The 11,859-nt window shown below is 58.1% G+C and overlaps 1 protein-coding gene across 1 annotated transcript; it reads right to left on the reverse strand.

The window, feature by feature from the left end:
• Positions 1–331: 331 nt before the first annotated feature.
• NEUROG3 (neurogenin 3) lies at positions 332–886 on the reverse strand. Its single transcript, XM_074589938.1, has one exon. The coding sequence runs from the start codon at positions 884–886 to the stop codon at positions 332–334; it is 555 nt and encodes a 184-aa protein (XP_074446039.1).
• Between the last annotated feature and the right edge of the window lie 10,973 nt (positions 887–11,859).

Raw genomic sequence — 11,859 nt, forward strand, 5'->3', positions numbered from 1 at the left:
ACCCCCAAAATACAGCCGTGGCTCCCCTCCCCGGTACAAACAGCTGGATCACCGCTGCCAAAAATACTCTTATATACAAAATATATATTTGTTACGAAATATAATCAATAAATACCGATAGCGACAAATTAATATAATTTACCGTTTCCGAGTACAAAACCGTGATTTGTTTTTGTCCGCCCGCTCCCGCTGCGCTTCAGCCGAGGGGGACGGGGCAAAGGGGGGAGAGGGGCGCCCGCCGCCCCCCGGCGCGCAGCGCGGGGAGCCCCCTCTCGGCTCCGCCGGTTATTTGAAGGCCAAAAGCGGGGGGGAAAGCAGGCGGGCGGCGGGCTCAGAGGAAGGCGGGGAAGGCGGCGGGGCCGCGGCGCAGGGCGGCGGGCGGCGGGGCGGCGGGGCAGGGGGAGTCCCAAGGCCCGGGGGAGGCGGTGGTGGCGGCGGCGGCGGGGGGTGGCGGCGGGATAGGGGACTCGGGCAGACCCTGCTCGGCCAGGCGGAGGCTCTGGGTGAGCGCCCAGATGTAGTTGTGGGCGAAGCGGAGCGTCTCGATTTTGGTGAGCTTGGCGTCGTCGGGGAAGGTGGGCAGGACGCTGCGGAGCGCGTCCAGGGCGGAGTTGAGATGGTGCATGCGGTTCCTCTCCCGGTCGTTGGCCTTCATGCGCCGACTCCTCTTCTGCTTGCTGAGCAGCCCCTCACTCCGCGCCTTGCCGCGGCCCCGCCGCGCTTTCCCCTTCCTGCGGGCCGCCGCCTCCCGCGGGGCCAGGGCGCTGCGGGCCGGCGAGGCGCCCTGGCTGCCCGCCGAGCCGCCGCCGGCTGCGGAGGGGGGGTCCTCGGCGCCGCCGAAATAGGGCTGCCCTTCGCCCGGCGAGCGGTCGCTCTGCGGGGCCATCCTGCAAAGCCAAGCGGGGAGCGGTGCGGTGGCCGGCCCGGGGGAGTCCTCTCCCCCGCGGCTGTACCTGCTGAGCCCCTGCGAGGCTGTGGGGCAGGAGAGCAGCTCTCGCTCCGCTGTCCGCCACCCCCCGTCGCCGGTCCCCCCTCCCCGCTTTCCTTCGAGTGCGGGCAGGAAAGGTTGCGCGTCCGGCACACGACTGCCGTTTAGCCCCTATATATATAGGGCCGCCAGACAATGGGGATTTCCCGGCCGGGCGGCGTGTGCGCCCCCCCGCCCGCACCCACCCCTTGGCACGCTTTTATCTTATCAGCCCGGCGGGAGCGTGCCGGGACCGGCACCGCCCGCCGCCCTGGCCCCGCCACCCGGGACCCCGCCGGCTCCCACGCCGTGCCGGGACCCCCCGCCACTGCCCGCCCCCTCTCTCTGTCCCGGACCCCGCCCGCCATCCCCCGGGGACCCCCGGGCCGAGCCGCCGACCCCGACAAGCGGGGAGGGCTGCACCTCGGCCGGAGCGGCCGCGCACGCCGGAGCTCCGCGGGGGGCTACGAAGTGGATCGGGGCGGGCGGTCCCGGAGGTGACAGGGGGCTCCCGAGAACCCGGTTGCGCAAAGCGGGGCAGCGGCGGGCCCGACGCCCCGGCATGTCCAGGGACGTACCGCCGGGCCCGGCGGGGTTCCCCCTGGTGCCAACTTTTGGGGATCCCCCTGCCCCGCTCCGGCTCCGCTCGCTTCGGCAGAGCCACGACCACCTCCCGCCGCCTCGGCGCTGCGGGGCGCTCCCAGGACCCCCCAGGAGGAGCGAGGGGACCCCCCCCGCCTCGGGTGGTCCCTTTCCTCGCCCCCGCAGCGCCGGGGACAGCCCCGCGTCCCCCGGGCACCGACCGGCGGAGCTGCGGATGCTGCCCTGAGGGCGGCGAGCGCCGGCACCGGTGTGGGGAGGGGGCACGCCGTTCCCTTGCCCCCCCGCGCCGTGTCTTTGCTCCCCGCAGGGAAACGAGCGCTGGGTCCCACGGGGGAAGGGCCTCCCCTCACCCCCCGGCCACCCTCGCCCCGCCAGCCCGGCGCTGGGCCCGGGGAGGACGGCTCCGCCACCAGCACTCAGTGCGCAAAACGTGTCGGGGACTTTTGCGCACCGGCTGCGGCGGGCGGCGGGGACCAGCCCGGCCCCGGGGCACCTTTCCCCGGCGGCGGGCGAGGGGGCCGGGGACGGCGGGGTCGGATCTCCCCCTGCACGGCCCGGCGCTCCCGGGGGTGCGGGCAGGGCCGCCGGCAGGGCGCAGCCTCGGCGGGGCGGGAGCCCCCCGCTCCTTCACCAAAGCGGCGCGGCGGACCCCGGACGGGGATACCGGCACCGGGAGCGGTCGGATCGTCCCGCTCGGGGCCCTGCGGTGCGGGGAGCATCTTCCCCGGCCCGGCCCGATCCCCGAGTCCCGCGGGGCGGCCGCGGTGAGGGGCGGTGCGGTGCGCTCTGGCTCGCCGGGGAGCGCGGCGGGCGGGCAGCCCCGCTCCCCCGCGGCGGCGGCGGCGCTGGGAGGGCGGGGGGAGCGGGGCCGGCCACGGCGGCGGCTCGGGCGCCCCTTCTCGAGGGCCGGCTCGGAGGGCAGGGGAGGATGAATAGGAAGGGCCCGGCGGGGTTTGTTGGGTGTTTTTTGTGTGTTTTTTTTTGTGCCTGTGCAATTGGATGACAAAAAAATCTGGCGAGCGAGTTTCCAAGCCTCAGACTGCCCACTTCAAACGTCCTTCAAACAAAAGCTGAAGAGGAAAAGAAAGCCCCACCTGGTACCGCTGTTTGCTAAAATAATAATAAATAGATTTCGTTTAATAAATAATTACAAGAGATTGTAAAGTGGAGTGCTTTGGGAAGCATTAATCATGGGTCTGGGGGCAGACATCACCTGCTGGCAAACAAGACAACTTTATTGTTAAATCACCTTCCCACTGCCACTTTCCGATAACTCCCTCCCGTCGCCTCAAAGCCCGGCCGTGTATGTTTACCCATAGTTAGCATAACAAGCACCATATTACCACAAACGTGATAAAAATCTCCGGGGGCACCGCGGCGGGCTCCCACTCACACCTGGCCGGGCCGCCCCGGCGCGGAGCTGGCACCCAACCGCCCTTCCAGGAGGGGCCCTTCTGCCGTTTACATTGGCCTACTTTATGCTCCTTTATAACAGGTTTACTGCAATCCCTATCTCCCGGCCCTATTTGTCTTATTTTATTGAAAACATATGGTAACCAGCCCAGCCCCGGCGCATCTCTCGCCTGCCAGGCGTCGGGGACGTTTTGCGAACGGGGGCTCGGCCGCAGCTCGCCTGCCCGCCGGGGGCTGTTGCTCGGGAGAGGGGAGGGTAGATAAAGCCGGGCCTGCTCCCGAACCCTTCTGCCCCCATGGGCCGGGGGACCACCGGCGGCTCCGCTCTCTCCACCCGCCCCGGGGACCGCCGGTGCGCGCGGTGGCGGGGGGCGCACGGCGGTGGCACCTGCGGCGGGTGCCTCCCCGCTTTTCCCCTCTCCCCCCGCGGCCGGGGGCTGCTCAGGAGGTACCGTGATTTGCGGTGCCATATGTCGAGCGGCTCAGAGCCGGAGCAGCTGCTGGCCCGGGCCCTACCTACCCGGCGCATAATACCTGGGAGCCGCAAGCCCCGCGTCCCCACCCCCCCACCCCTTCCCCGCCCCCCCCGCTTTTGAGAGGGCAAACGCGGCTGGACCGGCTCCGCGCCTCTGTTTTCTGACTTTATTGTGGCGCCCAACAGATGCACGCCTGCCCCTCCTGCCCCTCGCCCCAGTGCGAGCGCGCTGCTCGGGACACAAGGAGCACAGATGCCAGGCGCAAGGTGCACCAGATGCCCCGCTTTGTGAATTCAAACAATATTTCTCCCTTCCTCCACTCCCCCCCCTCTTCCTCTTCCGACAAGAGGGAGAGGACAAGGGGCCGAAAAAGAAAAATATATTTAAAAAAAAAAAAAAAAGAGGAGAAGAAAGGAAAAGCCCCGGCAAGCGGCGCCGGGAGCGCGTCCGCTGGAGCCGCCCGACGGGGCGCACGGCCGGGCGCAGAGCGGCGGCCCCGGACAGGAAAGCGGCACCGGGCAGGGAGAGCGCAGCGCCGCGGGGACACCGCGGAGCATCCCCGGGAAATCATTCATTACCCGGGGAGCTCTGAGGAAGCGGCCCCCCGGGATCGGGAACGGGCGGAGAGGCAAAGGCTGTTCGGGAAAAGGAGGGAAAAGCCCGTTTCGCCACCGTAAACCTTCCCGGCTTTTGTGACCGGGGTCCGGCGCAAAAGAAAGAGTCCAGGGCAACAGGTACACGCACTGAGGGCTCGGCTAGCAACATCTCTCCCTGGTATGGGGCCAGGGCCACTGGAAAATACGTTCCTCCCTTGGGTGTCCCTCTCTGCAAAGTGAGTTCTGGTCAAGGCTGTTTAAGGAGAAACATGTCCCTAAGGTTAGAGCCCCTTTCTGCACTTCCTGCACAAATCCCACCAGCTGCAAAAACCAATCCTGTCCATAACCATCTGGCAGCCCTCTCCCTCTCTGTGCTGCAGAAATCTTGCTCAAAAGCCCAATCCATGCCAGAGCTGGTGGGTTTTCCCCTAGTCCCACTGGGAGCTAAGCTTGCATCTCACAGGCTCCAACTTACTAGAGCTGGGGGCTAATGCTACGCAGGGGCAGGAATAACCCAATGGAGCCCTGGGATGAGGGTTGCCATCACTGCACCAGAGGAGGAGAAGCCCTGATAGCCCACAGGGAAAGAAAACCCAAGAGTTTCCAGTGCACAATCCCGCTTTACGATAAGCCTCTTTCCATGCTTATGTGCTCTTAAAACAGCCTGGCAGGAGACGGCTTCATAAGGCTGCAAGAGCAGACAGCTGTTCTGAGACCAAAATGTAGTTTGGGTCAGAATGCAACACTCTCAAGTACAGCAAAAACCTGGATTATCTCTGGATAGCACAGAGGAAAGGAAAAGAAACACCACAGAAGTGAAAGGCAGGGAACAAATACCAAATCCAAAAGGGTCAGTTGGATAGTGGGCTGTGATGCCTACAGGTGGGTGCTTTGAAACCTCTTACCTTAAAGTCAACTATTCAAGTATCTCAACTCAAGTACTCAACTATACAAGTATCTGCGCAGGTAGGGAAGGATGGTCCTCACCTCTCTGTGAGTCAGTTGCCTCCCACCATTCCCAGTTCTGCCAGGCTTGCTCCCTTCTCCACTTGTGGCAGTTGGTTCTTCACCCTCAACCCATTTCACCTGCCAGAAAGAGGGTTTCTCCTTTACCCTGATGACAGCCTGGGCAGACAGGAGGGGTTACACATCCAGCACACTCTCTCATTCAGGTTGTCCAAGTGCTTTAATCTTTAGAACAAGTTTCTGGTGAGATCTCGCAGAAGCCACCGCCACCACGTTCCTCTGATGGTTGAATGAAACACAATGGGGGCTTAACAAGTGTTCAAGCGCACCTCCATCTTTAACTTGTCAGCAGCCCCAGTGGCCCAGAGTAAGCCCGTACTTGTGTATCTGCCTGCACCGAAAGCTCAAAGAATAACTGTAATTAGAAATTTCCTGTCTCCACAGCTACAATTCAACAGGACGAAAGTTCATGGCAGGATATCTCCAGCACTCAGACTTTGCCAGCTGGCAGGGGTCGTCTTCAGGTAGCAGTTGGACAACACAGATTGAGGCCTCAGTATTTATTTGCATCAGCCCTCCTTTAGCCATCAATAAATAGTCGAGGATATACTGATCTCAGACTACCATCTTCCTGATTGGCACTTCTCTCCTGTAAGGGCAAAAATCTAACTTCTAGCGTTTTGATGCCCAGTGAGATTCTAAGCACAGTGTGGACTGGCCATATTGGCGCCCTCTGAAACTCCTCACCTCCCAGCTGCCCAGCAGATAGACAGCACTTCCCAACCTCCAAAAATAATGTGTTTTCCTCTCTGACTTAGAGGCTCCACCGGTCAAACTTTGAACAAGCCAGAAGGCACCAGAGCTGGCTTTTGAAAAGTGAAAATGTTACTAAAAGCCAGGAGTCTGGAAGGAAATATCCTGGAAGCAAGGGCAGAGGTGCCCTGAGGGACACACACACACCACTAACGCCTCTCCGGATTTTCATCGAAGCCCTCAACGCGAGAGGAAGCAAGGCGTGGGTGCTTTGACGTTTCCTTTGCAAACCAACATTACTGCCACTGCGATGTGCCCAGCATGGTGCTGGGGTCACCGCTCCAGCTGGACCACTGCCAGCAGAAGGGATGTGATGTGACCCATAAAGGTGTGGTGTGAATATTTTGCCTGCTGTCCCAGTGACTTGCCCAGAACCAGCTCATGCTCCTCCCAGTGCCATTCCCAGCTGTGCCATACACATCTGGCACCCTTCAGTGCTGTGATGACAACTCTGGTACTGACCGTCCCAGGGGGCTGAATGCAGTTGCAGCCCCACACAAACCCAAACAACACCAGCTGCATAGCTCACCTGCCCACACCCCCAGTGCATGACCCCATCCCCTACTTGACCATCCCTGTACCAGCCCAGTCTCTTCCCATCTCCTTCCAGTCTCAGGAAGAAGCATGCCTCCTCACCCACCTCCCTCCGTCCCAGCCTCGCCATCCCCTCAGTCCCATCCCTGCATCTTCGTGCCCCTCTCCTAGCATGCCTTGCGCTGGTGTCCCTGCCAGGCAGCCTTGTCACCTCCTTCCAGCTTTCCCGAGCTATCCCTGCCTATCTGCACACACCCCACCCTGCCTCCTGATGCTGATACCCCTCTCCCAACCCTTCATCCAGCATTGAAGTCCATCTGCTGAGTCCCTGACCTTTGAATCAGAGCCTTCTCCTGCCCATTACTGCAGCACTGAGAAGACAAATTTAAATACAGAAAGGATCATTTTATCCTCCGAGTTGAGGCGTATAACAAACCTGGGGAGCCCGTGAGTGGCACAGCCTCTCCTGCCAGCCTGTGCCAGGACCTCTGGGAAGGTGAGCAGCAAGCCTGACTTCTGTACCTCCATGAGAAATGATGTATTTTCAACAAAAAGGAAAAAAACCCTCTGGATATTTTCACACAGAACACTGAGCGATCATAACACATCCTTTTAGCTGCAGCCCAGCTCTGCAAGGCAAGTTGTGACCAACCTGTACCAATCCATGGCAACGCGATTTTGTTGAGCCAGGACCAAACCTCGTGGGGACAGGTTGTAGCAATGGGAGCAGTGATCTCATGGCAGGTAGCAGCAAGGAAACCTCAAAACACTCTACCCACCTGGATGCATCCAGAGCATTTTAGCCATTTGTGTGGCAACACCAGCCCCCATCTGCAGGGAGGGGAGCACCAGCTTATTGCTGGCCATGCCAGAAAAGCCAGGCTTAAGCCCAAGGCAGGGAGGGATGCTCCTGCCCAGAGCCCAAAAGGCAGCCTGCAGGGATGGGGCTCTCGCCCACAAAACCCCTCAGGGATGGAGACCATGCCCAGCCACCTCGTGAAGCTCTGCCAAGTCCTTTGAAGTCCCGTGAGGGTCTGAGCTGGGTCCCACAGTGCTGGCACTGTAGACATTGGGGGCACTGGGCTGCCATCCCCGCCATGAATGCACAGGTTCGGGGTCCCAGCAGCTTCCTGGGTTTTGTCAGCACCTTTATCAGTTTCCTTCAGGACAACATTTCTTCAAACCTACTACAGCTCTTTCGGACACCCTGCCCCAGCCACGCCCGGCAGCTCCCGGGTACTGGCACCTTTCAGGGGTCTCTGGCTCCAAGCAAAGTCCCCATGGTCAGGGACACATCATCCCACATCCCCTTATCATCCAATATCCCCCTGCCTGGGGGCTATGCCTCCCTCCCCCAGCTCTTCACCACAATCCCCACCATTTTTCACCATCATTTAAGTTTCTGAAGTAATTTCTTTTTTCTTTTTTGTCCTCTTTTTTTTTTTTTTTTAAAAAGCAAACCATCTACCATATGTTCTCCCCTGAAAGGGGTAATTGTTAACAGATCATTAAAACACCGTGGCGAGTGCTCTGAGATTCCTTCCCTCCATCTTACGCATTATCCCATCTCTGTCACCCTTTCAATGCGGCTTTGAGGGCTCTGCTTTTCTAACTTCCTTCTCGAGGCGGGGGGGGGGGGGGGGGGGGGGGGGGCGGGAAAAAAAAAAGAAAAAAAAAAAGAGAGAAAGAGCCACTAAAGTGACCCTCTTCACAGCTCTCCTCCTTGCTTTTCAATGTCTTTTTCGACACCCAACAATAATCAGGGTGGGGGGCTGGCATGCCGCCGCTGCTGCCACTGGGCTGGGCACAGCAGAGACACATCCTGCCCCTTTCATGGGATGCCAGGGTTGGGAAGGCAGAGTGAGGTGCCGCAGGGGTGCTTCAGCCGCCCCATGGGCACCTACGGCCCCTCCTTCCACTGCTGGGCAATGGGGCTGCTTGCCATGGGATGCTCGAAAGGTGCATCCCATCCGTCCCAGAGCCTTTGTCCCCACTCCTGGGGCTGCAGGATGACCCCATGACACACACATGCATCCCTGGCTGAGACAGAGAGTATTTCTTAAAAAGCTCATTTCCTCGGGTGGATTGGATGCTTTTGGTGGCACAAATACATTTTATATGGAAATAAGCTAACAGCTGGCCAGGAACTGAACTAAGCCCAGAGATGGAAGTGTTTTGGGGGGGCTTGGACATGTCGTCTCCCTTTCCTGGAGGACAAACACTATTTTAAGAAACACCAAATGCCAGGGACCATCAGGGCACAGACCGCTTTTATCTGAGCCACTGTCTCAGCTGAGGTGAGCACAGGCACACCACCAGCATCTGTCCCCTTTGCTGGGACAAGAACCTTCCCAGAGCTGTGCCCATGCGTCTCCCAACCCCACATGCAGGGAGAGGGACCCTGGGAGGGCTGTGAACACCACTAGCAACAGCAGTCCTTTTAGCGCCATGTTCAACAATGTCATTTTACAAGGAAAGCGAGCCAGCAAAGCTACGACAAGTCTAGGATATGTCTGATGCTGTGGCAAGCCAGGGGACTGAAAATCATCGCCATCATCTCGGTTGCCCTGAGATGAACCAGGAGGGCTTGCAGCTGCACAGCCCCTCACCACTGAGAGAGGGGCAAGGAGAAGACCGAGGAGAGGCAAAGACGTGTGCCAACAGTGGCATTACACATGTTCGATTCCAGAGTGATAGCTGCCAAACTCACATGAGCACCACCAGCAAAGGCTGAGGGACACCTCATCACAGTCTCCCTACTCTTGTGATTGGAAAGGTTGAGGCTTTCAGAGCTCACTTGTGTTCCTACCTGCATCTTCTCCCCTTCTAACACGGACTTGACCATTCCCCCAGAGGACTCTGTTCCCCGACTCACCACAGCCTGCAGCCGAGCTTCAGGCATGGTTTGCACTGCTCCTTCGGCGCAGGCACCTTTCCCAGCACCGATATGAAGCCCTTTGAATTTGCATTTCACCATCCCAGCAAAGGAGCGTGCTGCATTGACCTGAACTGGTTTGAGCGACACGGGACTAATTTATCTTCTAATGCTAGGGAAAACTGCACTTTTAAAAGACTCTAGTGCCTGAATTTGTGAAAATACTTACTTTATAGCCAGCTATGGTACATGGGTTTGAAGGTCTCAGTGTTTTCGAGTTGGCCGGGTGCGGGTATGAGGAGGAGCGAGACCCGGGCACTTGACCCAAGCTGGCCAACAGGATTATTTCACACCATGAACGTCACTTTCAAGGTAAATCAGAAAGGTTGCTGAGGAGTTCTCGCTCTTCCATGGTGGCTGCCATCCTGAAAACTTCTTGCCCCTGTGCCAGAGTCCTGAGCCCTTCCCTTCCTCCCAAAGCCACAGCGCTCACAGTGTCCCACATGGGCTGTCCACTGCCAGGAGTGCATGGCTTCCCGCTGATAGAATGGGCTGAGTATAATCCTGTATTGGTATTGGGATCAACACTGGTTCTTCAGTATCGTTAATGTTAATTATTTAGTCTTATTTTATTAAATCTGTTTATATTTCAACCCTCGGGTTTCCTTATTTTTTTCCCCCCGGTTCCCCTTCCCAGCTGTAAATGTCTAAATGAAGAAAAAAAAAAAACAAAACAGAAAATTCAAAGCCCTGCATGCAAACTGCTCCAGGAGACAATAATCTCCAGCAGCTCAATGGCTTTGCCAGTGTCCGCGCGTAGCTCCAGGGACCTCACAGAGAGCTCCTTCTTCGGTCTGAGCTGCCAGCCTGACACACCAGCCCGTTACCCCCCTGGCTTTTGCCCTTCAGGAGCAGGTTTGTCCCAGAACCCCCCAAACACCCTCCCCCAGGGCATCGTTATGCTCATTTAACCCAGCAAGCTGTAGTCTCAAGTGGGAGAAGATGCTCTGCCGAGGGATCAGCCCCATGCGGTTCCCACCGCGGGGTCACTGAGCATCCCAGGAGCACTCAGACGGTGCCGGCAGCTCCATGTGCTTCTCCAGGCAAAGCCTTCCCATCCCCAAAACCTGCTGCAGGCAGTAACACCCTCACCTACGGCACTGACCCACAAGAAATCTCCGGGGAGGGCTGAGCACCGTGAAGGGGTGCAAGCTGCAAACCAGAACCCGACGTGGTTTTGCCCTGTTGTACACATCCAGGCAGATCGGCTCTTCTCCATCTCTCCTTTCCAGGATGGCAGCTTTCACCTACCTTTCATCTCTTCATCGAGGAAAAAAACTTCCCATGGAAGAAAAAGTACCTCCTGCAAGGGGGCAGGATACCCGCTTTCCCAGAAGGATTTAACAGCCGTCTTTGCTCAGGGCTCTTGTCGCTGCTGTGAGGCAAAATTTTAGTCCTTACAGCTGCAGAGGCAGACTTCAGGCCAGGAGCTGAATCTAAACAAAAGCAGTACTCCCACTCCAAGTGCAAAACTAGTCCAGGATTGGGTCAGTTTTAAGAAGCACGACGAACTGAACATAATTTCGGCAAGTTAAAGAGCAGCGCTGCTCTTACCACCACAGATGAAGATGCTGCCCTCTCTCCCCACCCCCCAGAAAGGCGTAGACATCAAACAAGGATGCCAACACAAAGCAACTTCACGTGCCACCAGTGTGCTCAGGGTCGAGCTGATCTCCCTGGCCCAGTAGAGCCCAGAGGATCCCGGGCAGCGGGAGAACCTGCACTCTGCATCTGAAAGACCCACCAGGTTATTTCTTACCTGAAACCACCCAAGCACCTTTTGATAATCAGCTTGTACAGAAAATCATGAGTGCTGCGAAGCCCTGGTGAAGCAAAGGGCCTTAGGAATACAAATCTGCAAAACAACTTCTAGCTAAATGGTTTTTAGGTCTTCAACACCGAGGTTTTTTCCCCATCAGTAGGAAATTAGCTCACCCCACCTCCGAGGATCGTTTTCCAGGCCAGGTTGTAATGAGCAGCCATATCCCGAGCGTCCCGCTCTGCCTCATGAACAAATGCTAATTGCTGCAGAGGTTTGGGGCTAACGAGGGATTTCCAGCTTGTGGGGGGGTGGGGGGACACACACAAATCCCACACGAGGGGGCTTCTGGAAGCAGGGCCTGGGGACAGGGCCACCAGAGAAACGCTGGTGCTGTATGGACATGCTGAGCGGAGATTTAATTCACAGCCAGCAGAGATTTAATTAGTGCCTCGTGATATGGCATACCCACACCACCAGAGGGAGAGCTGCTTGGCGTTTCTCCTCTGGAACTGCACTAATGAAAGATTTTTATTGCGTAACATCACTGTACAGCATCAACCGTGCACGATGCTCCAGCCAGACCCTAAGTTCACCTTAGTGTGCATCGCCCGAGTGCTGTGCCAAGGCCATGCCTGGATGGCCTGTAATTATTTGAAATATAGAGGCAAATATCTATTTCTAGCTGAATGGTGCATGGTTCTCAGTGAAAAAACCCTCCACGTTGCTGGAGCACAAACAGCTGCCCAACGTCCACGGAGGGCAGGGAAAGCAGGAGCACACAGAGGATGAACCAT

This window comes from Larus michahellis, chromosome 6, assembly GCF_964199755.1.
Source record: "Larus michahellis chromosome 6, bLarMic1.1, whole genome shotgun sequence".
Classification (NCBI taxonomy): domain Eukaryota; kingdom Metazoa; phylum Chordata; class Aves; order Charadriiformes; family Laridae; genus Larus; species Larus michahellis.

Excerpts from the sequence above, each read along its gene's own strand:
- NEUROG3 (XM_074589938.1), bottom strand. The coding sequence starts at position 886 with ATGGCCCCGCAGAGCGACCGCTCGCCGGGCGAAGGGCAGCCCTATTTC.